Source organism: Protopterus annectens, chromosome 4.part1 (genome assembly GCF_019279795.1).
Source record: "Protopterus annectens isolate FY-2018-M chromosome 4.part1, PAN1.0, whole genome shotgun sequence".
In the NCBI taxonomy this organism is placed as follows: Eukaryota; Metazoa; Chordata; order Ceratodontiformes; family Protopteridae; genus Protopterus; species Protopterus annectens.
Genome location: NC_056734.1, coordinates 755,849,512 through 755,877,198, shown reverse-complemented (window position 1 = coordinate 755,877,198; position 27,687 = coordinate 755,849,512). Strand labels below are relative to the sequence as shown.

Sequence of the window (27,687 nt, the reverse complement as noted above, 5' to 3'; positions counted from 1 at the left end):
GTGAAATTTATTGAGTCTGAACTGATGAATAGCAACTATTACAAAAGTGTTACAGTAGATTTTGTTAGACAGCAATTTGATAAAATAGATACTTTACTGCATGCTTTAAAAAGAGATTAATATATTACATTTGAAGAGTTATATTTTATGCTTGTGTCTAACCCTAGTTTAGGAAAATGTTTCGGGATCCCTAAAATCCATAAGAATCCAGACAACCCTCCATTCAGAATTATTATTTCTAATAAGCATACTAAATCAGAGAAGATTTCAGAATATTTAGATTTTATACTTAACCCAATTGTACAAGAGAGTCTGTTTTACATTAGGGACTCATGGGGGTTCCTAAATGAGTTATTTCTAGCACAGTTAGACATTTCAAAATGTATTTTTGTTACACTGGACATTGTCTCTCTGTATACTAATATCCCTCATGAAGAGGGAAAGGAATACGTTAAACTGTACATGTCTTCTTCTTCTTCTTTCAGCTTTTCCCGGTTAGGGGTCGACACAGCGGATCACCTGTCTGCTCATGATTGGCAGTGGAATTTTACAGTGTCAAGTTGCCAGCCCGGCGCCCAACCTTCCACAGAAGGCATACACACGCACGCACTCATGCCTAGGGCCAATTTAGAGTATCCAATCCACCTACAGCATGTCTTTGGGATGTGGGAGGAAACCGGAGCACCCGGAGGAAACCCACACGACCACAGGGAGGACATGCAGACTCCACACAGAAGGCACCCCAGCCGAGGATCGAACCGGAGAACCTCTTGCTGTGAGGCAGCAACGCTAACCGCTGCACCACCGTGGCCGCCCGTTAAACTGTACATGTCTAAATATGTCTAAATATGCTAAATTCCCTTTTTATAAAAATATGACTTTGACTGCTTTGATAGACAGTTTTACAGAACAACTTTTTCCATTTCAATGGATAGATTTTCCAGCAGATTAAGGGAGTGGCTATGGGGTCAAAAATGGTCCCTGCATATGCTAACTTGGCCACTTGGGAATGAGAAACATTGGTGCTCCTCCCTGGATATAATTTCACAAGACTGTATCATAGATATATTGATGATATCTTTTTTGTGTGGACTGGCACAGTTATGCAATTGGACTTGTTTATACAAGCCATAGAAAACAGTATTTCTTTCCTGTCTTTTGTAAAATCAGGATGTGGAAGCAAAGTGTCTTTTTCAGACACTTCCACCTCGACTGATTTCAATAACAAGTGCCTGGCTTCTAACATTTATTGTAAGGATACCTACCGTAATAATTTCTTGGAATTTACTAGCCATCACCCTTTCTACAAGGCATATAATGTATTAAAAGGCCAGTTCATTAGACTTTCCAGGTTGGTTAGTGATGATCTGCAGTTTAAGAAAAAGTCTGACTTTCTTTGTGAAGTTTTTTTTGCAAAAACACTACCCAAAAAACTTGATTTTAAAAGTAACAGAAGACGTTTCTAATGCCAGACTTGTATCATTTCAACCTATCCTAAAGTATGGTTTCCAACCTAAGCAACAAAGCAACACTCTAAATGCAGGCAGAACATTAAGCTTTTCAGTTCCAATTTGCAGAGACATACAAGCTATTAGAAACATTGTTTCTAGCAATTGGAATATTGTTGCAAGCTCTCCTACTATGTCTGAACTGCTGTGTGGACAGCCTATGTTGTCATACAAAAGGACACGAACTTTAAGAAGCTCTTTTGAGAACAAAGACTCACAGTTTTTAATAGGAAAAGTTCGCAATGTTTCTGACCCACCTGGAACGTTCAAATGCAGAAAATGTATCTGTTGTCAATATATCTGTACAGGACCTTCCTTTACATTTGAACATATTCATTTCACTGTTACTTTTTCCCATCACTTTGACTGTAATTCTTGTAACATTGTTTATGCAGGGATTTGTATGACTTGCATTTCTTTTTATGTTGGAAAGACTAGTCGGAAACTTTCCAACCGCATTAAGGAGCATTGTGCTGCAATTAGAGGCAAAAACAGTCACAATGTTTTAGCTAGACACTCTGCAGCTTGCCGTGACTTTGTTAAATTCCATTTTATTGTTTTGGAGCAAGATGACTTGTTTTTTTGGAGACTACTCAGCTGTACTGGAAGTGAAAGAACTCAGATGGCAGCTCTGTTTGGGTATGGAGTTCTCCCCGGGGTTGAATGATGCTTCTAATTTAAAATGTGTACTCAGATGGCAGCAGTGACAGTCTGAGTGATTTTAATTTTATGCCTTAAAGGGCTGACTTTATTGTTAACGGGTAAGCAAGAATGATTTTATGCATTGCTACAGTGGAAGAGATTACTACTTCTGTATTCTTGGGGACGTAATTGTACTTGTACTTTATTACACATTATTACAGATGTTTGATTTCTTATTTTCAGTTAAGTCTACAGATTACATTAAGAATGTTGTTCGAGCTTGGCTCTGTTACTCTGTTTTCTGTTTAAGTTACGCCCACCTCATGCATATTTATGGGCAACAGAATTTTGAGAATTACACTTCCATCATGTGTAAAGGGGTTGAACTGTGATTTTGATTGGACAAGATTATTTTTATTTGTTTTCTTACACTATTTAAACTTTGTAATCTGCACAGTTTATTTATTCTGATGAAGTTCTTAAATAAATAAAGAATGAAAGCGTGCTCAATCACAGGTTCTACTTGTTGCATTCTTTCTTCTTGTGTTATACCTAGTTTTATTTACATTTTACAGATGCCTTCGGAAGTTTTTTTGTTATTTTAATAATTTTCTTTGCCAGTGTTTTCTCGGTTTTATTTGCATATGTGTGTATATGTATATCTACATATATATATATATATATATATACACACACACACACACACACACACACACACACACACACACACACACACACACATACACACACACACACACACGCACACACACACACATATTTATATTAATTTGAGACACTGACAGAATATCATATGAATTAATATGCATTTTCTGAAGTAAAAGAAATGTATGACTCTAATTATTGTCATTATACACTGTGTGATTCACCACTTTTTCTCCAAAGGTCACCAGTTTTAGGAGGGAATTGGGATTAAGAAGAAAGACCTGACTAGAGGTAAATATGAGTCTAATTTGGGGACAGTTAGAGGTATGAGTCAGTGCTCAGCATCAGCAGCTACCAGATTTGTTTACAAAATCTACTAATGCATAATGATATTTACATAACTACAAGAGCAGAAGGTTTTCAAATCAGACTTATTTCATCCATTGATCATAATGACCTGACACCCACATATTGACAACAGTGACTTGTTATACTAATGATTGTTATGACTGACTTTAGTTTCCTATTAAAGATTAATAGAGTACACAGTTCTTTTACATATATTACAGTTACTGATGTATGTTATTTTAATGAATTTATGTAAGGGTGCAGCTAACGTGAAGTCAGTGTGTACATGCTAGAAGTGTGGTAAGGCAGAAAGTACAATGCAAAGTGTTTTATATGCCTATTGCCGACTACTTCCCTTAAGATTTTTTGTTAATGTTGTAAAGGGACTTTAAATGGTGTTTCTGTGTGAATGTGTATTTTCAGAGTTAATGTTAAATTGGGGAACATTTTCACAATTATTTGAAAGTTGGTATCCCACAATTCCACTGCGGTGGCCAGAGTTGCATTATTATATAGACAACTTTTATGTTGATTAGTGTCCAGATTTTTGGCTAGTTGTACCTACTTTCCATGGGCCTTTGTCGAGATGTTTGATATCTCCAGGTTGAGAGGTATGCTCCTAGCCTGGGGATGGAACAGTTGGGTAAAGGTAAAACAGCCATTTGGCCAGCTTTGCAAAAGAAGAAAAAACTCGCCAGTTTAGCAAAATAATGCTATCAGGTAAACATACAGTGTTTTAAATCACCTTGGGAAACAACATATTACACTCAAAATAAAATATACTGCAAAATATTTGTAGGATGGATGCTAAGTGAAACATCTGCAGCATGTGTTCTGTGCAGTAGTAAGAGTCTGTTTACTTGGCGCTGATGACAATTAATGTGAGAGCTGCTAGAAGTAATGAACACTAATTTTTCTTCCTTGACTAAAGTCTACATGAAGGATTTTTATCAGATTTGGAATTTATTTATTTATTTGTATATTTACTTACTTATTTATGTTTCACTTGATCATGTCAAGCAGGGCTTCTGTTCTACTGAGAGAATAATTGTCTTATGACCATGGACAACCCCAACATACCTCTCAATTTCCTAACACAAGAAATGTGGATAAAGCTTTAAATAATGGGGGAAGGGGGGCAAAGACCCAAACTAGGGACAGACAGATTTTAAACATTGTTCTTATAAACTTAGAATGTTGTTAGAATAACAGTTTTTATGTTAGCTTGCTTTTTCTGAAGGGTATTTATTTATTAATATATTTATTTTTTTATTGACATTTGATTTCTGGGAAAGTCCAAATGGGTGTAAATCCATTTTCAGCGGAGGTCCAGGGAGAAAAGTTCCAAATTATTACAAACTTTTTAAGAATAATAATTTTACAGTTTTCAAAATAAAACAAAAACATCTTCAGTTTAAATAATTATAACAAATTAGACATAATATAAAAAAAGTTATGTACTCGCCATAACGTTCCATCTGTCTTGTCCATTTTCATTCTTCCACAAACCTGTGGGTCTGGATCCGATGCTCGGATCCAACTCAGCCGTTGCAATAGCTCATAGCAGCCAAAAAGCTATCAAGCTCTTCCCTTACCCATAATGCACCCTTCCAAGTTACCTCAGATCTTGTTTGCTGCTAGATACATAAAGAAATATAGAAAATTATATATATGTGCGCGCGCACACACACACACACACACACACACACACACACACACACACACACAGACATATATATATATATATATATATATATATATGTATACCAATAGAAGGTGAGACTTCTTCTGGACCTCAGCACAGGGAAATCACAATTTAGGTCTATGCACTCCTTCAGGAGTACCAAGGTGGGGGATGGAGGGTGAGTTGTTTGAGGAAGAATGAACATGGACAACACAGATGGAAAGCTATGGTGAGAACATAACTTTTTTTATTTGATATTGTCAATTTTCATTCTATCCTCAAACCTGTGGGACAGAGTGGGCAGCTACCCTACACCCCGGGTGTACTCATGGAAGGATGTTCATCAACACAATTGAGCCAAATGAAGCTCTTCCCCTGGAAACCAAATCCAATTTGTAATGAGTGATAATAGGTATAGGGCATCGCCCAAGTTGCAGCTGCACATATTACATCCAATATCATCCATGGATGCTCTAGACCAGAATACTGATGAAGTCACCATGGCTCTGGTTGAACAGACTCACAAAGGTTTAGAAAATTCAAGACCCAATTTCTTGTAAATGCAAGGAAATACAACCTGCGATCCATCTAGCCAGTGTTACTTTAGTCACTGGATTACCCAGTCTTGCATCTGAAAAGGAGACAAATAGTGGGTCAGATTTCCTGATATTTTTTGTTCTATGAAGGTAAAAACATAATTGCCTGTGAACATCTAATGACAGGTATTCAACTTTGTTTGAAAATTTTGGAAAAAACATTGGCAAATTAATGGACTGATTGATATTGTTATCTGACAGCATTTTAGATAGAAAGGATGTGTTAGTATGTAATGAAACCCTGCCTTTATGAAAGATCAAATATGGTGGTTGAGATGATAAGACTTGCATCTCTGAAATTCTTCCTGCATGTGTTATGGCTACTACAAATATAGTTTTCCAAGAAAAAAAAACTTGAGATCACATGCAACTGCTGGTTCAGAGGGGGATTGTATAAATTACCGCACCAAATTCAGGTCCCAAGGATGAGTAGGGTCTTTCTAAGGGGGTTACTTAAAAGAGTTCCCTTTAGAAAAGCTTTACAGAGTTTGTGTGAAGCAACTGAAGAGCCTTGATATCCAATATGAAAATTGGAAATTGCAGCTAGTTGTACCTTTATAAATGAAGCAGCAGCTCATGCGTTAAACTATTGGGCTAAGAACTCAAGGATCCTATAAATCAGAGCTGAGAATGGGTCCAGGTCATATTGCTGTGCCCAGTAAATAAATCACTTCCATTTACTGGAGTATACTTTACATGTATATGGCTTATGAAAAGACAAGAGTATGTGACAGACTGGAGAAGAGAGCATAGGTTGTCTGACTATTAATGGAAATGGAGAAGTCAAGCACTTAGCTTGAGGTCTGAAATGTCTGGATGAATCACGCCTGTCGGGTGAGACAGGAGGTCCTGAGTTGGATCCAGAATCCATGGTTGTGTCAATAAATGAGGCCAAAGCAAGGGAAACCAAATCTGTCAAGGCCAGTACAGTGCAATGAGGATTACTTTGCTCTTCAACCTGCTTGCCTTCTGTAAAAATCTGGGGATTAATGGGACAGAGGAAAAGGCATAAAGGAGACCAGGGGTCCAATTGTGAAAAAGAGTATCCCTCAGGGATCCCTTCATCAGGGGAATCAGGGCAAAAAAGCTGCTGCACTTGTTGTTTGGGGAGAGGCAAAAAGAATGCAGCAAGGCTGGCCCCATTTGCAGAATACCCTTTCTGATGCTATCTGCTTGAGGAACCACTCATGAGGCATAAGGATGCATCTGCTCAATTTGTTTGCTATCACATTAGACTTCCTCGGAATGTGCATTGCAATGAGAAAATGGTTGGATGAGATTGCCCATTGCCACACATTGAGCACTTCTCAACACAATGGATAAGATATGGTTCCTCCTTGTTCGTTGATGTACCAAACTACAGACATGTCTGTTTAAATTGCAATTGTCCCCATGGAGAGAGCATCTTGGAAGGCCTACAATGCTAGTAGCACTGCTTTCATCTCTGGGACACTGATATGAAAGATGGCCTCTTCAGGGGACCGATTGCCTTGGACTGTATTCCCCAGAAAATGCCCCTCTCCCACCCTAGCTGGGAACTGTCATTGTGGCCATTGGCTGTGGAGGGATAAACGGATGGCCTTGTTGAATCTGATCGGATTGAATCCACCATGATAGGTCTTGTCTTGCAAAGGTTGGTGATTCTTACCTGGGCTGATATTGGCTGGTGAAGAATGGACCATTGTGCTGCAAGAAGCCATTGCAAAATTCTCATGTGAAACCTTGCCAGCAAAATAATTGTTATTGCCACCACCACAGAACCTAGAGCTTGAAGAACCAGTTGTGCAGAGACATTTGTATAGCCAATAATTGTTTTGACTTGTGATCTAATAATTTCTCCTATTGAAGGTGGAAGGGAAGCTATTGTTTCGCATATGTTGAGATTTGCCCCTATGAATTCTAAACATTGAGTAGGCTCTAGAAATGATTTCTTGTAATTTAAGTTACTCCCAGATTGGAACACATTTGGATAACATTGTTTCTTGCTTGAAGTAGTTGATGCCTGGTTAGGGCGGATATGAGCCAGTGGTCCAAATATGGAAACACCCAGAATCCTTAAAGTTTGTGGTGAGCTGCAACCACTGCCATGCATTTGGTGAACACTCTGTGGACTGTGGTGAGACCAAAGGGCAATGTTCTGAACTGATAATGACTGGGTCCCAGATGGAAGCGTAGATGCCTTCTGGATCGTCTGTCCATCTTTATGTGGTAGTATGCATCCTGAAGGTCTATACAGCATATCCAGTCATCCTTTTCCAAGAATGGAAGAATGAACTGAACCGTAACCATCCAGAATTTGCTGCATCAAACTGATTTGTTTAATTTGCTGAGATCCATAATCAGTCTTCACTCCCGTCTTTTTTGGTACTAAAAAGAACCTTAACTAAGTTACAGATTCTGACTGGTGTACGGGGACCTCTTGAATGACACTTTTTTCTAGCAACCTTTGAACTTGACTCCAATACCTCAAAAGAAGTCAGAGGAGGAAGAAGGGGAGGGATAGCTGATGCACTGAACTCATGACGTGAAGGGGTAGGAGTCGAAGGAGCTCCTAACATACCCTGTGCTCAGAAAATCTTCTTCACTGGTCTTTACACGTCTTCTTTAGTGAGATTCCTGAAAGAGCTGACATGACTGATGGAGATTTACATCTCTCCAGGAAGGGAGAAGGAACCCTGGAAGAGACTGGGTCAAGAGAGGGTGAATATTGAGTCCTAGGAAGGTATATCTGATCTGCAGAGTCCTTCTTCCTGGGTTGGGATGGATCCAAAGTAGTTGGATCCAAAGATCTGAACTTTTTTGCTTTCAGATCAGACAAAGTTGTTGGATCCGATGTCTTTGCCTTTTTTGGAGCTGGATCCAACACAGAAGTCGGCACTGAAACAGTTCTTTTTCTTCCTTTGTCCAAAACTCTAGAGGACGAGAAAGATGCAGGGCTCGACTACCTAGATTTGCTAGATTTAGACTTTTTTTTTTCTTTTGGTGTAGCTCCAGAAATTGCCTCACCAAAGGAGGAAGGCAAAAGACCTTTTAAAATAAGCTTATTCTTGCGTTCAACCAATGTTCTGTGGTTGAACCCATGACAGATAGCACAGTCCTTCTGCAGGTGAAGGGGGTCAAGGTAATACACACAACATGGTGTGCGAATCACTAAAAGGGATCTTGTGACCGCATTTTTCACATTTTTAAAGCCAAACAGCTTATCTTTATCAGCCGTTATAACAGAAAAAAAATAGTACAAGAAAACAAGAAAGAGAAAAAAAAGAAGAAGAAAAACAGGAACAAGAGAAGAATACCAATAATGGTAAAAGGAGTTACACTGGAAAGTGTAGAAAGAAGATACTAGCAATAGTATCATAAGGTACTTTCATACAGAGAAGAAAAACGAAAGAAAATGTAAGTTATACTATTAATTTAAACGAGTCGCTAAGGTAACGGAAAGAAAGAGTTAAAGGAAACTATTTAAAGGAAGTCAGGACAAAATATAATACTGAGAATTTACTTAGCTGCCCGAGAGTATTGGAGAACCATGTCTTCGGAAATTGGCAAACAAGATGTAAGGTAACTTGGAAGGGTGCATTATGCATGAGGGAAGAGCTCGAGAGCTTTTTGGTTGCCATGAGCTATTGCAATGGCCGAGTCAGATCCGAGGATCGGATCTGAACCCACAGATTTGAGGACAGAATGAAAATTGGCAACACCAGATCACTGGTTAAGAAGATAAAAGTTATATAAAAAGAAGTTATGTACTCACCAGTTATGTACTCACAGTGTAGTTCCTCCTTGGATCTATCTGAGTAGGTAACTTCATTTGTCTGCAACCTGTGGGTATCGGATCCGTCCTCGGATCCGAGCCGGCATCTTTCCAAGCTAAAAGATCCGAGCTGTCAGCTCCTCCCCTTACCCATAATGCCCTGCCACCTCCCTCCAGTCCTCAGATCGAGTCTGCCTAACAAGAAACAGACTACGACCCTCGAAAGAGGAACACTAACCTAATGCAAGACCAGTTATGTAAGTTATGTACTCACCATAAAACAGGTTAGGAGGAAGGAGGGGGGGGTTGGTTGCAGACAAATTAAGTTACCTACTCAGATGGAACGTTATGGTGAGTACATAACTTCTTCATCTGAAGTAGTTAACTTCATTTGATCAGCAACCTGTGGGACAGAGTCCCCAGCTACCTAAATCCTTGGGCGGACCTCAAGGAAGGATATTCCGGAGCATTGCGGAGCCAAATGATGCCCTACTCCTGGATATCAGATCCAACTTATAATGAGAAATGAAGGTATGAGAAGAGGACCAAGTAGCTGCTGAGCAGATGTCGTCTAGAGGTACTCTCGACCAGAATGCTGCAGAAGTAGCCATAGACCTGGTAGAATGGGCATGGACCCCCAAGGGTTCAGGCTGGCTGGAGGCTAAGTAAGCATGCCCGATGCATTGGGATATCCATCTGGCCAAGGTAACTTTCGTAATAGGCTTACCCATAGATGGTTTAGCGAAAGAAACAAAAAGTTGATCTGATTTCCTAGTAGTAGCCGTCCTGTGCAAGTAAAAACGCAATTGTCTGTGCACATCCAATAAGTGCAATCTGTATTCCCCTTTGTTTTGAAAGTTGGGGAAAAACACAAGCAAATTAATGGATTGGTTGATATTGGATTCAGAGGCTACCTTAGGCAAGAAAGAAGGGTTAGTCCTGAGAGACACTCTGTCCTTATGGAAGACCAGATATGGGGGTTTCATGCAAAGGGCTTGAAGCTCAGATACTCTCCTGGCTGAAGTAATTGCAATCAGGAAGGCCGTTTTCCAAGATAAAAATTTTAACTCAACCGAAGCAGCCGGTTCAAAAGGTGGGCCAGTCAAGGCCTGAAGAACCAAGGTTAAGTCCCAAGGTGGAACCGCATTCTTGACAGGAGGTTTCAACAGAAAAGTGCCCTTCAAAAAGGTTTTTCATATCTTAGTGGACGCTAAGGGGCCAAGGTTATCCCCAATGTGGAAATGGGAAATAGCTGCCATTTGGACTTTGACTGTAGAAGCATTAGCTCCTTGGTAAAAGATATGGCACAAGAATTCAAGAACCGTTGGGATGGGAGCAGTAAAAGGATCTAAATCTCAATACCCACTAACCAACTATCCATAGCCCACCTCAATATACGTAGCATCTGTAACAAAATTAGTCTACTCCATGCCCTACTTGAAATACACAACTTTGACATCTTATGCTTAACAGAAACCTGGCTAAAACCTGTAATTAAAGACATTGAAATTACCCCACCTGGTTATAGCATTGTAAGACATGATTGCTCCACCAAGAAAGGTGGAGGAGTAGCAATTATATATAGAACTAACCTAAAACTTACTCTTCTTGACCTTTCCTTCTCCCAAAACTACAATGCTGAAATAATTTGCTCAAAAATACAAATCAACAACAGTAAAGCAATAAACATCATCTGTGCATATATCCCCCCAGGAAATAACATCCCTACCCTAGAACACATTCTAGAACAAATCTCTAACAAACTTCCTCAAGAAACACTATTTCTTGGGGACTTTAACATTGATTGGATATCATGTAGCAACATTAACCCTACTTCTCATATAAACCTAAATGGTTTTAAACAACTCATTAATGGTCCGACCAGAACCAACAAAAAACAAAAAGAAACCACCTTGGACTGGATCCTTACTAACTCCCCTACAACACTACCAAACTGGCATCCTTCCTGGCGACATTAGTGATCACTCCCTCATTTACGTAGTCAGAGCCAAAACTAACCTAAACTTTCCTACCACTCATAAAACACTATACTCCAAAAATTTTTATTCCTGAACAGTTTCAAACAGAACTTTCACAATATAACTGGACCCTCTAAAACACCTCACACTTAACAAAGCCGTTGAATACTTCAATTCAGCATTCCTTGCAATCCTAAATCAACATGCCCCAAGTCGCACTATTAGAACAAAGACTAAGACAGCACCCTGGCTAACCTCCAATACTAAGCATAAAATTATTCTCAGAAATAAATCTTGGAAAAAATGGCGTTCCTCTAGAAACCCAACAGATCATCAAACCTTTAGAGAGCTCAGAAACAGTACCAAAAAAGCTATCATAACAGATAAAAAGAATTTTTACTTTGAACTACAACAATCCACTAATAAAGAACCAAAAAAATTCTGGTCTACTATTAACAATCTAATTACCCCAGGCAAATTAATCACACCCAATCCCCAGGACTTAGACCCCGAAGACTCTACTTTAATAGCCAATAATTTCAATACTTTCTTTACTTCATCCATACAAAGTCTTGCTAACCACCTATCTCCTGATACCTCTCAACTGCTCTTAAGTAGCTTCAATGACTCTCTTCCTCTCCTTCAACTACAACCCATACCCACCTCTTATATACAATCTCTATTACACAAACTTAAACCCACTACCCCCTCAGCAGACAAGCTTCCTGCTGAATTCCTGCAAGTAGCAGCTAAAGCTATTGCCTATCCTGTCTCTATTCTAATAAACAGATCCATAAAAGAAAGTGCTTTCCCAGCAATTTGGAAAATATCACACATCATACCCTTACACAAAGGAGGCAAATCTACCGACCTTTCTAACTTTCGCCCAATTGCACTGTTATCTCCTCTAGCAAAAATTATGGAAAAATGTATACATAAACAACTACTAAACCATCTCCTCCTTAACAACCTACTAGCTGACACCCAACATGGATTTAGGCCTTCACATAGTACTACCACTGCACTACTCTCTTTCACCAATACCATCAACTGTAACCGTAATAACAACAAACTAACCTCTTCTCTATTTCTAGACCTGTCAAAAGCCTTCGATATGGTAAATCATACACTTCTTCTCCACATACTGAAATCCCTTGCCTTGGATGACTCTTCTTTAACCTGGTTCTCATCATATCTAGAAGATCGACATCAAGCAGTACTCTGGAAAAATTCTCTATCTACTCTATTACCTATCTCATTAGGAGTACCACAGGGATCTATACTAGGCCCACTTTTATTCTCCATCTTTATTAATGATCTCCAATCATCTATCCAAAACACTACCTGCATACAATATGCAGATGATTCCACTTTAATCTGTACAGCCTCCTCTCAACCAGAACTCCAATCCCTTACACAAGCTACCTTTTCAACCGTTGAACAATGGTTCTCTAAAAGATGTCTTCTCCTTAACCCCAAGAAAACAAAACTATTACTTTTTCACCTACACACAAATCTACTCAACTACATTTTACTATCACTGCAAGTGATAACTCTCACATTACTCCTGACTCCACTACAAAACTGCTTGGTGTTACTATTGATAATAATCTTAGCTTTGACCACCACATTAATAACACAATAAAACAGTTAATAAAAGGTTGGTTCACTATACAGAATAAAACCCTTCCTTACACCTAAGGCACGGACTACTTTAGCACAATCACATCTTATCTCTACCCTTCTGTATGCATCCTCGATCTACACTAATCTATCTAAAGGTAACCTTAGGAAACTGTCTATATCCTACCACAACATAGCTCGATTTGCCACTGCATCTCAATATAGAACTCACCACTGCATAAACTTAAAACTTCTACACTGGCTGGAACTTCCTAACAAGATTATCTATCAACAACTCTTAATAGCACATAAAATTTTATATCAACCCTCAAAACACCTGCTCTTAGCAACCTCTTGACTCCCTATAATAATTTAAAACAACTACGCTCCTCCCAAAAGCTACAAGTTAACATGACCAGAATTTCAAACTCTGCAGGGAACTGCCTTTTCTCCAACTCAGTTGGCAAAATATGGAATAACCTTCCCTTACATATCTCCTCTCTAGCCACTTTTCCTTGCTTTAAAAAGCAACTTCTTTCACATCTGAATAACTTCTGGCTCTGCTCTTGTACCAATCCAGACTAACCTACTTTCATCTTTCAACTATATTTGCATTTTATTTAACACTCTAAATCTCTCTCTCAAATCATAAATAACATTATGATTCTACTGTTACTAAAAAAAAAAAAAAAAAAAAAAACATTATTATTTTTATTTTCATTTTTTTAATTACATAATTTGTATTACATAGTTAGTATTATCTATTTGTTATTAGAATAGCATCTCCTGACCTGAACTAATTTCCTTGTATTATTGCTCTTTGCCTATATCACAAGTGTTTTTTTACATGTATTTCTATAAACATGCTTTAATCTGTGGAGCTTTTCTCCCCGGGCCTCCACTGAAAATGGACAATGATCCAGTTGGACTAGCCCGATCAACAAATGTAAAATAAAATAAATAAATCTCTATTTTTGGCCCAGATGGAAAAACGCTTCCATTTACTTCTTTACATCTTTCTAGTAGAAGGTTTATGCGCTGCTACCAGAACAGATTTTACAGGAGGCGAGATACCGGGAGTCCTTGCGATTAGTGGAACTGGATCAACCAAGCCGTGAGCTTGAGGTCGCCCAGGTTTGGGGGCTGTAATCCCGCAGGATGAGAGATCAGATCCGGAATGGGATCTAAGATCCAAGGAGGAACTACACTGTGAGACCGCAGGTAAGGGAACCAGATCTGGCGAGGCCAGAATGGGGCTATGAGGAAGCTTTCTGCAGAAATGCTGTCATTAGCAGAAGAGGATGATAAGCATACAGGAGACCGGGGGGCCAAGCATGCACCAGGGCTTCTCTGGGGCTCTCCCCTGCTGGGGTAATCAGAGCGAAAAACTCGCTGCATTTTGTGTCTGAAGGAGAAGCAAAAAGATCGCAGCAAGGTTGACCCCATCTGAGGAAGATCTGATTCGCTACTGATGGGTTTAGAGACCACTCGTAAGGTGTGAGGATCGAGCGACTCAGCTTGTCCGTTAAAATGTTGGACCGACCCAGAATGTGCTTTGCTATCAGAAAGCGGTTGGTGGAAATCGCCCATTCCCAAACTCTCATAGCCTCTCGACAAAGAGGGTAAGATCTGGTGCCTCCTTGTTTGTTGATATACCAGACTACTGCCATGTTGTCTGTCTGAATTGCAATAGTCCCCAGAGGAAGAAGGTCTTGAAGGGCTTGCAACGCTAGAAGCACCACCCTCATCTCCAGGACATTAATATGCAGAACGGTCTCTAAGGGAGTCCATGTGCCTTGGACGGTTCTGCCCATAGAATGCCCCCCCCCCACCCGAGGCGAGAAGCGTCCATGGTCAGCGTGGCTTGGGGCTGAGGCATCACAAATGGTCTCCCCTCCTGCAGCTCTCGGGAATGGAGCCACCAAAGGGAGTTCCTGCAAACCCTGCTCAGGGGAATTGGAGACTCCAATGGGTGGAGTAGGAGAGACCATTGAACCTGAAGAGTCCATTGTAGAACTCTCATATGCAATCTTGCTAAAGGTGAAAGGCTTATGGCTGCCGCCATGGAGCCCAGGGCTCTCAGGACCAACTCTGCAGGTGGGGCTGGAGACTGCAGAAGCTCCATTACGTGTAGTGACAAGTTGTGCAACCTGTCCGTTGTTAGAAAGGCTTTGGCTTGGTGCGTATTTATCCTGGCCCCTATAAAATCCAGAACTTGCACAGGATGAAGAGACGACTTCTGAAAATTTATAGTAATGCCTAGACGCTGGGCCATGGCTAGGGAGTAATCCCTGGCGGAGCAAAGCAGATGCATGGTGGGGGTGGTGAGGAGCCAATCATCCAGGTACGGAAAGACCTGAATTCCCTGAAGTCTCAGGTGGGCTGCTACAACTGCCATGACCTTGGTGAACACCCTGGGGGCTGTGGTGAGGCCGAACGGGAAAACCCTGAACTGAAAGTGACTGGCTCCTAGCCGAAAGCGGAGAAACCTCCTGGACCGTCTCCATGAGAATACGGCAGTATGTATCCTTGAGGTCTATGGAGCACATCCAGTCATTCTCCTGTAAGAGAGGGAGAATAGATTGCAGAGTGACCATCCAGAATTTCTCTTTGGCAATGAACAGGTTTAGAGATGACAGGTCCAGAATTGGCCTTAAGTCCCCCATCTTTTTTGGCACCAAAATGAACCTGGAGTAATTGCCTAATCCTGACTGCTCTGGGGGGACATGCTGGATGGCCCGTTTTTCTAGCAACTTCGAAATTTCTGAAGCCGCCGCCTCCCTTTGATCAGGTGGGACATCAGGAAGGCGCTTCGTTAGAGGGGGAAGATGCATAAAGGGAATAGTGTAACCTCTGGATATTATTCGGAGCACCCAACGATCTGTAGTAATGGACTCCCAACTTTGTTGGTTCTCCGAAAAACGTCCCCCGACTGCCTCCAGAGAGGGACAGCCGGGCAAGCCCTCAGGGCTGCTGCGCGGGTCAGTCTGAGAAAGGCTCTCTGGACCCGAAATTCTTCGGCCCCCCCTCTGCCTCTGGGCCGGCGTCCACCTTGTCCTCCTCTGCCTCTGAAGGACGAGGGGTCCAGAGCGGGACGGGACTGCTGGGACTTCCGGAACCACATCTTCTTCTGTCCTCTCTGGTACCTTGAGAAGGACCTTTGAGGATTAGAGAAGCGGATCCCTATGGCAGACAGCATCTTCCCATCTTTCTCGCTCTGGAGCAGCGTGTCGCCGATGGTTTTGCCGAATAGCATAGAACCATCAAAGGGAGCGTTCACGAAGGACGCCTTGAAGGGTTCTGCAAAGTCACAAAGGCGAAGCCAGGCATGGCGCCATACGGCGACCCCTGCTCCGCTAGCTCTAGCCGCTCCCTCTGTGGCATGGGAGAGGAGCCATATGGAAGTGTTAGAAATTGACTTTAGAGTGGCCATGCGAGCCGAGAAGGTCCGTTTGTCCTCGACCGCCATGGACTCTGGGGGAGCTCCAGCGTATTCCTTTATGAAGTCCCGCTGGAGCCTGATGACATGTGCCAGGTAATTCAGTGCCCTTATGGAAAAGGTAGCTGAAGCAAACATCCGCTTTCTAATACGGTCCATCGTCCGAGATTCCTTATCAAGAGGATGGACCGAGGAACTTTCCTGTGCTAGTTCCATCTTAGTGGCAGCCACCACCACCATGGCATCTACTGGGGACCCTTTATTACATGCCTGTCTGTCAGAAGGGGGACTGAGTATTTTGTCTGGTCTTTTAGGGATTGGCTCCACGGTGCCCGGCTCCTTCCAAGCCCTGGTAGTAATCAAGTCTACCAGGGGATCAGCCGGGGGGGACACCCAAGAGGTAGACGGGCCTGCGTCAAATGCCTCCAGAAACACAGACTCATCGAAGGAAGGTTTTTGGGCAGACCACCCCCCCCCTCTGATACGTAGCATTTCCATAATGTCTCCAAAGGAGACGTCTTCAGGGGGTGACCTTGGAGAACCTTCCCCTTCCTCCAACTCCGTGTCCTCCGTGAGGGACTCAGGGGAGTCCATGTGCCTCCTTTGGCACTTTCGTTTGTGAGGCACCTCCTTGGAGGGACTGTCCGAGGAGGGCTCACCAACGGGGTCCTGTTCCCCTACGGGAACCAACTGGAGCGCTGACGCAGGCTGTCCCTGGGGCCGGACGATGGAAGAAAGGCACAAATGCGCGGGAGTGACGGGTGGATCCGTAGCCCAGACCGAGGACCTGGAACTTCTCGACAGATCCCTCTCCACTATGTCAAAAGCCGAGGGCGAACCACTCTCCCCTGGCTCCGAGAGCAGCCCCTTCAGCTCCGACGCAAGGACTGGTGTCGGAGCCGATGTGATCGGACCTGAAAGGGGAGTGTGCTCCGACCGAAATGGAGCCAAAGACACACTAACCCCTGCGGATCTGAAGCTCTGCTCTCGGCCCCGAGAGCTCGGATCCGACATGCTCGAGGGTACTGTTAGCATCAAAGTAGCCACCATTGTCGGTGCCGACAACTCCCCGGGTCTGAGACAGCTCGGATCCAAAGACTCCGAAAACCGATAGCGAATCAAAGAAGGAGCAATTGGGGCAAAGAAAGGGGCCAAGCTCTTCCCCCGGAGGGGGGGAGGCAAGAGCACCCCCATCTGCATCTGGGCCTGCAAGAATCGACGCATCATCTGGTCCAAATCAGTGTCAGACATGCTTCTCCGAAGCGGGCCGGGAAGGCCGCCTCGAAGACCTAGAGGGAGACCGGTACTCTTCCTCCGGCTCCGGGGAAAAGCGGGGGGAATGCAGCCGAGGGGGTGGAGATCCGGAGACCCTCCTGGGAGGGCTAACTAACTTAGCTGGCGGAGCAGAGGGATGAGACTCTGCCCAACTCTTATGGTTCTCTGCCCGCCTCTTATGGCTTTTATGCCACTCCTTGTCCTTGTGCCTCTTCTCTCTAGAAGAAGAGTCCCCCTCTCCCTGAGACACAGAGGGAGGTTGAGTCCCAGTCATGGGAGGGGGAACTGAAGGCAGGACAGCCGCAGCTGGTGCCTTAGAGGGAGAGGAGGAAGAAGAATCTGCGGGCAAAAGCCCCGCCAGGATTAACTTATTCCTCCTATCCCTCACAGCCCGGGGGTTGAAAGCCGCACACACTTGGCAGCCAGAAGACAAGTGGGCTACCCCTAGGCAGAGAACGCACTGAGTGTGGTCATCTGCTGGGGACAGCTTATGGCCACACTCAGTGCATTTTGAAAAAATGGCCTTAGGCCCTTCAGCCATCACACGACCACACACACACAGTAAAGGGGAGGGAAAAATTAAATTTAAACAATAAATTTACCACAAGAAAACTGAAAAAAGTATATAGACAGAAACTAAGGGCCTACTACACTCGCTCAGCACACAAAAATCTTAGAAAAAGTTTTAAAAGGTTTTTTAAAACTCTCACCCAACGCCAAGAGCTCGTCGCTAGATGCTATCAGAAGCCGCGGCAAATGAGATCTGAGGAGTGGAGGGAGGTGGCAGGGCATTATGTGTAAGGGGGAGGAGCTGAGAGCTCGGATCTTTTAGCTTGGAAAGCTGCCGGCTCGGATCCGAGGACGGATCCGATACCCACAGGTTGCTGATCAAATGAAGTTAACTACTTCAAATCAATCATTTGATATTTAGAGAAATTTTAGACAGTTTGTAGAGAAATTAAAAGTAAGTTAGTTTAATACAAACAGGAATCGCAATATGAAGGGAGGAAGAAATAGGCTTATGCTGTATTTAAACAGAAAATAAGGGAAAAGAATTTGATTGCAGTAAGGAAGTAAGTGAAGAAGGGACAGTAAGGAAGTATAAGGAATTAAAAGGTACTTGTTCAGATTTAGGGATATAGTTTATTCTGGTTTTGAGCAAGAATAAAGCCAGATTTTAAACAAAAAGTCTTTCAGAGCAGTTTTGAAAGATGTGAGGGAGAGTATAGACTTGATGGATACAGGTAAGGAGTTCCAGGCCTTAGTAACTTTGTGCGAGTACAGATAATGCCCAGCAGATTTGCTAAGTTTGTAGACAGAGGTTTTTGGTCACTGGATTGCAATGACTGGAAGCATAGCTGTGTAGAACATGCTTTAGTTTTACACAAGTTCAATGTTATATACAAGTTCAAATGTTAATATAGATAAAACAGTATTGTTCTGGTTATATTTTGTGTTGTTTAATATTTTGTCTGTTCTTCAGTTTGTGTTTGAATGTTTGTATCCCACAATCCCACTGAAGTGGGTGGTGTTACATAATTATGTATGCAAATTTTATGTTAATCAGCTTCTAGATTTTTAGCCAGTTGTACCTCTTTTTTTCATCAGCCTTTGTCCAGATTTTTGATGTTCCCAGGTTGAGAGGCACTTTGAGATTAATCACCCTTGTCTATACATAACATCTCATATTCACAATGCTACTATAAAGATTATTTCATGGACAATACGATGACCCTACCTTGAACTATATATCAATGTGTGTTTAGAATTGTACTCTGTTGTATTTTTGAAATTATTCCACAGCCTTGATTATAATTTTGAATTTATAGTGATTTTTTCATGTATCTGGAGTTACTTTTTATTTAATTATTTGATATATTTTATTTCTATGTATGTAGAGCTTTTCTCCCCAGGCCTCCAATGAAAATGAGTACTTTAGACCCAGCTGGACTTTCCTGGTAAACAAATGTCAATAAACAAATAAATAAATCTGTAGAGTTATTCTGATGTCAAATTGTCTGTTGTCATAACTACAGTCAATTTTAAACACGAGTCTCACCAACTCCATGAAAAAATGTGACATAGTTTTTAGATTGTCTTATACCAATGGCCTTTTTGATCTCTTTTCTTGTATTTTTTTACATCATAAAAATGAAGACAAAACTATTATGCTACTACAAACTGTAATTTATGTCCTAACATCAAATGCACTCTATGCTAAACCTGCAGGAGATACTAAAGACATTACTGCTGCTTGATGGCCCTGGTGAAAGCTTCTACTCTTTCTACTTACAGTTTCTTCTGCAGCTGTGCTCTCTCAGTCTGGACACTCTTCAGTTCTGATGCAATGTTTGCTCGTGCTGCATCCAATAAGAGGTCCTGTTCATGGAGTTTTTGCGTCAGTTTCTCTTGTTCAGCCTATGGGAAGAGAGGACCATGGCATCAGAAATTCAGTTACTGCTACAAAATGAAAATTGCATCTTAACAGCTGACAAGGAAACAACTAAAAATCATTACAGCATGCTGTATTTATTCTGTATGACTGGCTTACAGCCTCTGCTCCCCACGTTTTAAAGGAAAACTTATGTTGTACCTCACAACAATGAAACTTGGGCTTGGACATAACAGAGGAGCCACAGGAACAAATAAAAGAATAAAAATATTTAACTACTTTGAAATCAGGATCAATGTTTACAAAAAATTAATGAAATTAATGAACAGGTTTCCAAAAAATGGAAGAGTTTAACTTTTCTTGCATAACCATTATAATAGCAGTAAAGAAAGAAAAAATATTTATAGTTAGGAACTTCACTAATCTACATGTGGAATGAAGAAATTCCAAATACCACTTGTGCTTAAATTATAACTGTCATAAACTCAGTAGCCAAAGCTTTTGTCAGGCAACCAACCAAACAGTTTAACATCTGAACTGTGCTGGCATGGAAATATTAGTGATATCATGATGATCATTCCCAATACTAATGACTGCTAAGTTAACTAGACCACAAGACGTGTCAAGAACATTCAGTGTGGTGGACAAAAAGAAAAACTACTTCAGAAACTGGCTCAGGATCCAAATTACTACGGCTAGTTGATGGCAGAATAAGCAAAACGTATCATTTATTTGAAAGGGTAGGGGGACTAGACTGCATGGGGACTTTTTCAATCATTACCCAGTTGCAAATAATCAAAGAATTAAATGTTATACATACAAATGGGAAGTATGATTATGCTGCATTCCACACACAGCAAAGTACAGCAACAGCTACAACACAAGACCAGCATAATTTCACACTGGTATAGGCACGGAGATGGCAAAACAGTGTAAAACATGCCTCTGATGAAGTGGCACAGACAAGTACGTTTTTAGGAGATGCAAAATTTCGTAATGCTTGCTCACCCTTAAACATTAATGAAAGGCAAAAAGTTCCAGACTTGTGGCCTATACGTTAAGAAAAGATTTGGTGCCACGATCCAAGAAGTACAAATATGCAGAGTTACAGTGAGGTGGGTGAAGAACAAAGACAGGGTCTTATGCGTAATTACTACCTAATGCAAGGCAATTGTACAGCCTTAACAGCTCATAGATCACAGTACAGGTTATGATTGTGGTCCCACATTCACACAAAGCCATGAGACCTTTTCCATTGAAAGACATTGATTTTTTTTTAGAGGACTAAATATTAATTAGCAAACCTTGCTCGCTGCATCTCCCAGCGTTTGTCAATTAGCTGCAAAGTCTGTGGTAATAAAGTATTCAGTCCAGTGCAGGAATAATCAAATTCAGTCAAGTGTAGGAATAATCGCACCTTTTCTGAGACAAATTAGACTTTTTAGTGATGTTCACAGGTGAACATATTTCTCAGTCTTCTGGCATCATGGCAAGTTTATTGGCTGTGCCTATTAGTATACCTCTTTTTTAAAGCTCATATACAAGCTCAACAGAATGAGCCATTTAATGGAATCTAACAAGATAAAGGCATCTTTCTATTATCAAATGCAAGTCACCAGGGACCCAGATAATTTGCAACATAATTTTAATGTCAGGAAGGCAAAGTGTCACAACACTGATGAAGTATAAATAGGATGGGGTACATGATGAGCCCTACTCCTAATCAGGTGAAGAATAAAAGATTTGTAAACAGGTGTTCTGAGACTCTGTTACAGTGAGCTTCTCTGTACTACAAGAATACCTCTGGATCTCCAATAGATATAAAAAAAATCTTCCTGGCATCCCCATATAAATTCAGTAAACAATGACCTAGATAACTCAAAACAGATTAGCACAGCACATTAATAGAAGAATAAAGATCCACAGAAAATATGTGGTAAGAAAACACCACTACTGTTGATGAGTGTTTATTCATGAAAACCGTTCAATATAGTCAGCTGGGATTTTATGAGTAGGTAGTGGTCTTTGAGTTCTCTGATAGAATAACATAAAAGGTTAATAAGGAGGAAATATGATGGGCCAAAGGCCGGAATTAAGGTGGGAGGATACCACTCTAACAACCTGTGTTTGAACAGAAGAACAAAGAAGGGATGTCTTCTTTCCCCATTGTTACTTGCTTTACATTTAGAGCAGTAGCAAAGAAAATAAGGAATTCACATATTCAAATACTTCTCAGAAGCACAGGCAAACACAGGAGGACTATGGCTAACCAAGTTCGCCGATGACTGCAAACTGGGAGCCATAATTGACTCTCCGGCTGACACGGACATCCTTCAAAAAGGCCTTACTGAGACAGACACCTGGTGTCAAAGTCATGGCCTCAAGCTAAATGCCAAAAAATGCATAGTCATCCTGTTTGGGAAAAACAAAACACCCACGAATTACCACATAGGCAGCAGCCCCCTTAATACAGAAGAGGTAATAATAGATCTGGGGACCCAGGTAGATAGTAATCTCTCCTTTGACAATCATATTGCCAAAGTGGTTAGGACATCCTTCTATGTAGCCCATCTAATTACTAAAGGTTCGCATCTAGAAATAAAGCAGTTATAGTGCCCCTCTACTCGTCACTCATCAGACCCATCATAGAGTACAATGCCCCATTTGGGATGTACCTCACAAGACACTTCCAACAGCTGGAAAGACCACAAAAGCACCTCACCAAGAGGATTAATGGCCTCAAACATATGTCCTATGCAGCCCGACTGAAAAAACTCCGGCTGTACTCAGTGGCATATCGCTTACTCAGAGGTGATCTCTGCCTGACTTACAATGCCATGTCCAACTCAGAATTGATGGATATGCTCCACCTAAAGAAATCCAAGTCACTGCGAGCTACGTGCTGTAGTGAGCTAAACCTCGCCACAACAATAAATAGAACATGCTGGAGGGATAGATTCCTGTCACAGAGACTCCCCATGCTTTGGAACAAAATTCCTAACTACATTAGGCAGAGCCCCTCACTAACACTCTTCAAGAGAATCCTTGATGAGTGGATGGGTAACAGAAAATACACCCCGGGATCACTTCATTGGCTCTGCTTGACAGAGGCACAGTTAATTAATCAATGGGGTGGCGAAAGCCGACACACTCTGGCTAGGCTTATAAATGCCCTCGGGCAGATAGCCTAGTACCTACCTATGAACCTAAGAATATAACGGATTTGGTAACCATGAAAAGTTAATTTTATTTGCAGATGATACTACTTTGTACTTGATAAAGCCTGAAAAGTACATTTCAGTATTGTGGAACATTTTAAGACAATTTCAAGCCTTCTTGGGATATAAAATAAATGAAGATAAAGCAAAGATCACTATGGTGAACTACATACTCATTCATGAATTGGTTCAGCATTTCCATAATTCTAGGGGTGTAAAATATTTAGTATTTAAATGTCTGGATTAAAAAGGATTCTGATAGAACAAATAAAGGTATGAAGGGAAGAGACTTAAAAGAAGATAATACAAAAACAGAGAAAATGGAAGGTCTTGATTAGACATATGGATATAAATACAAGCAGTTAAAATGTTTTTACCCCCTTTAGTCTTATACCAGGTCAGCTATATTTTTATCAACCAGATGAGACGTTATGAATAAAAAGAAGTTATGTCTTACCATAACAGTCCATCTATATTGTCAATTTTCACCCATCCTTGTAAGTCTGAACCTCGGAACCGACTCGGCCATTTCTTCCAGCTCGCACTCACCAAACTCTCGAGCCAGGCACTCCCCATAATGCTCCTCACAGAGATTATCCCAGATCAAGTTTGCCAAATAATTAGTATATAGAAAAACAAAATATGGTTAACTATAGAAAGTATAGAGAACGAGGCCATATATGAGCTCTTAAAGGGAAACTAGCTTAGGGCTAATCTAGTCTACTAAGAGTCTCAGGATGGGGGAAGGTGGGTGGGGATGTCAAGGATTGGTGAAGATCGACAACACAGCTGGAACGTTATGGTAAGACATAACTTCTTTATCTAATGTTATCAGTTTTCACCCAATCCTTTGCAGTGGGATGGAATCCCTAGCTACCTTAGCCTTGGGAGGTCTCAAGGAAGAATATTCCTAAGCACCACAGAGCCAAAGGATACTCGACCCTCGAGACCTGATCTAATTTGTAATGAGTGATAAAGGTACGGATGAGAAGACCATGTGGCTGCTGCACAGATGTCGTCTAGAGAAGCTGTGGCAGGAAAAACTTCTGAATTCGCCACAGTTCTAGCTGAATGGGCTTGAACTGGTTTGGGAAGTTGAAATCCTTTAGAATGATAAATGAATGTAATGCAGTGAACCATTTTATTTATTTATTATTTATTTTTATGTATTTATTTAACATTTATTGACCAGGCTAGTCCAGCTGGATATATGTCCATTTTCAGTAGAGGCTTGGGGAGAAAAGCTCCACAAAACACAGTATTATTTATATTATATGACAGTTTTTTTATACAAAGGCAGGTGCATTACAGATTTTAGCAATTCTTTACATTTCCTTACATTACTGCTTAAAGAATCTTTAGACATATCATATATGGATAGTTATAGGAAGATATTTATAATGACATTAAATTAATATATAAAAGCACACTCTCTTTATGGTTAACAGAAAAGCAACTAGATTAGTACAGGAATAGTGATAATTACCCAATGATAAGTGAGGAAGTTAGTCAGGGTTAGCACAAAGGCATAACCAAGGTGTTTTAAGGTATAGTTTCAGTTTGTTTTTGAATAGTGTTATTGAGGAAAGAGAGGTCAGGTCATTGGGGAGTGAGTTCCAGGTTTTGCCCGTGGTACTAGAGAACAAAGAGTCACCAGCCATATTGTTGGTTTTACCTATTTGTACAAGTAGTTTATTTGATGAGTGTAGGGTCTTAAGGTTATTGTAGGGGGTGATAAGGTTGGTAAGTATTGGGGTATTAGTAGGCTGATAGAGGATCTTGTGGGCGACTGTTAATTGGCTAAATAGTAGTAGGTTTGGCAACTCTAGCCATCCTAGTTGTTCAAGATTATGACAATGATGGGTTCTGAAAGCAGAGCCAGTGACAAATCTGGCAATATTGTTGTAGGAGACAGCCAGCTTGTTAAGGTTATTATATATATATATATATGTATAGAAGGCATAGAGGAGAGGAGAGATTAAGTGGGTATGGGCAATAGTAGCCCTGGCTAATGGAGTCAGAAAGGGTTTGATCCTATAGAGGGAGCCTAGTTTTTTGTTGACTGTTTTTACAGTACTGTTAATATGACTATCAAAGTTAAGGTTGTTATCAATTAGTACCCCTAGAAGTTTGGTAGTGGGATCAGGAGATATTATAGTCCCATCGTTTGATATAACAGTAAAGTTAAGTGGGTGGCCCTACGGGTGGGAGTGAATAGTAACAGTTTTGTTTTTGGGGGGTTTAAGATGAAGCCATTTCTCGACTGTATTAAACAAATTTTAGGTTAGGGTCGGTAGGCCAGATAAAGAAGTGGCTGAGCATATCAACATGGAATCGTCTGCATATTGAATACAGGTAGCTTGAGGTATTATAGAATGTAGGTCATTAATAAAAATAGAAAATAGGAGAGGGCCTAATATGGAGCCTTGAGGGACACCAAGGGCAATGGGGAGGTGGGTAGATAAATTGTTCTCCCATAGTACAGCCTGCTGTCTATTGTTTAGGTAGGATTGGAAACATTGTATAGCCAGTGCATCTAGTGACAGGTTTTTGAGTATGTTTATGAGCAGCTGGTGGTTAACCATATCGAAGGCTTTAGAGAGATCAATAAAGAGGGATGAGGAAAGAGTGTTATTACTGTGATTTTTGTTAATACAGTCAGAGAAGGATAAGAGGGTAGAGGTGGTGCTGTGAAATGGCCTAAAACCATGTTGGCAGTTAGCTAGCAAGTTGGATTGGATTTAGCTAAAGTAACCTTAGCAACTGGAATACCCATATGGAGGGAAGAAAATGCTACAACTAATTGATCCGATTTCCTGAACTCTTTAGTTCTGTGAAGATAAAAAACTTAGCTGTCTGTGTACATCTAGGAAATGAAGGGCATATTCCCCTTTGTTAGAAAAATTAGGGGAAAAGACTGGTAATGGTAGTGACTAATTAATGTTGGTTTCAGAAACTACTTTTAGTAGGAAGGATGGATTTGTTCTGAGTGCGACTCTATCCTTATGAAAAACTAGGTAGGGTGATTTGTATGACAGGGCCTGCAACTTGGAAACCCTTTTTGCAGAAGTAATAGCCACCAAAAATAATGTCTTCCAGGATAAATATTTCAAATCACAAGATGCAGATGGTTCAAATGGGGTCTTAGTAAGAACTTGAAGAAAAAGAGTTATGCACTTGCCATAACTTGGCATCTGTGCTATCCAGTGTCATTATTCATCACGGATGGGTGACAGATCTGACCCTTGGATCTGAGCCGGCAAAGTGAGAGGCAGCTCCTGAGCACAAGCTCCTCCCTTCTCCTCACCTCCTACTAATAATCCTCAGATCGAGTTTTCTAAGGAACTGTCCCTTACAAGGGCTTAGATTATTCAGAAAACACAGACCAATAGCCCACACAGCACCCCCAAGATTGCTTTGGCCACCAGAAGGAGAGGAATGGAGGATGGGAACGTGATGAATAATGACACTGGATAGCACAGATGCCAAGTTATGGTGAGTTCATAACTCTTTATCTGATAGTATCCGTGTCATTATTAATCACAGATGGGTGAGAGACCCCAGCTACCCAAAATCCTGTTAGGCTTCAAGGAAGGACATGCAGGAGCACAGCAGATCTAAAGGATGCCCTACCCCTAGACAACAGATCCAACTTATAGTGCATCACAAAAGTTGAGGACTTGACCAAGTGGCCGCAGCACAAATATCATCCAATGATGTCATAGCCCAGAACGCAAAAGAAGTAGCCACAGACCCAGTAGAGTGGGCTTTAAGAGGTCTGGAAAATCTCTGTTGCTAAGCTGATAGATATGCCCTATGCAGGAAATAAGAAGTTATGTACCTACCATAACGTTCCATGTTAGTTGTCTTCTTCTCGCCTTCTTTCTTGCTGGATGGGTTCTAAAGCCCGAGAGCTAATTCCACCGGCTCGAGGCTCCCCTATATCCCACAATGCTAGGCGGTAACTACTCAGATCTCGTTTGATAGCTATACCAAGCAATCCTATTCTCCAAAGAATGGAGTAGGGTAACCCACCTCAAACAGTCTGCGTAAGAAAAGGCAGACATCAGTAAAGATAGAAGAGGTGGGAGAAAAGTGGGAGTAACAAATTTCAGAAGAAGAAACACAAAAGAATTCTGGTCGGTCTGTCCAGGCTTGGGGGAAGGAGGGAGGGACGCAAGAAAGAAGGCGAGAAGAAGACAACTAACATGGAACGTTATGGTAGGTACATAACTTCTTAATGTTAAGTTGTCAATCTCGCCTTCATTCTTGCTGGATGGGACCGCATCCCTAGCACCTTATCCCGGGTGGCCTATCGGAACAGACTCTTGAGAACAGTGGAACCAAAATTGGCACGGCTTCTGGAAACCATGTCCAATTTGTAATGTGAAATGAATGTATGAGGAGAAGCCCAGGTGGCTGCTGCACAAATTGAATCTATTGGCAACCTGTCCTGAAAGGCTATGGATGTAGCTAATGCCCTAGTTGAATGAGCTCTAGGTCTTGAGGGTAATTTTTGATGTCTGATCTCATAGATGAAAGTAACTGTAGACGTGAGCCATCTAG

General features: G+C 41.3%; 1 protein-coding gene across 1 annotated transcript in view; it reads right to left on the bottom strand.

Moving 5' to 3' along the window:
* CCDC150 (coiled-coil domain containing 150) overlaps positions 1-27,687 on the bottom strand; it is a 2,807,665-nt gene that overhangs the window by 2,052,945 nt on the left and 727,033 nt on the right. The window contains exon 10 of the mRNA XM_044070503.1: positions 19,805-19,929. Within this exon, the coding sequence (XP_043926438.1) occupies positions 19,805-19,929 (125 nt within the window). The remainder of the gene's footprint in view (positions 1-19,804; positions 19,930-27,687) is intronic.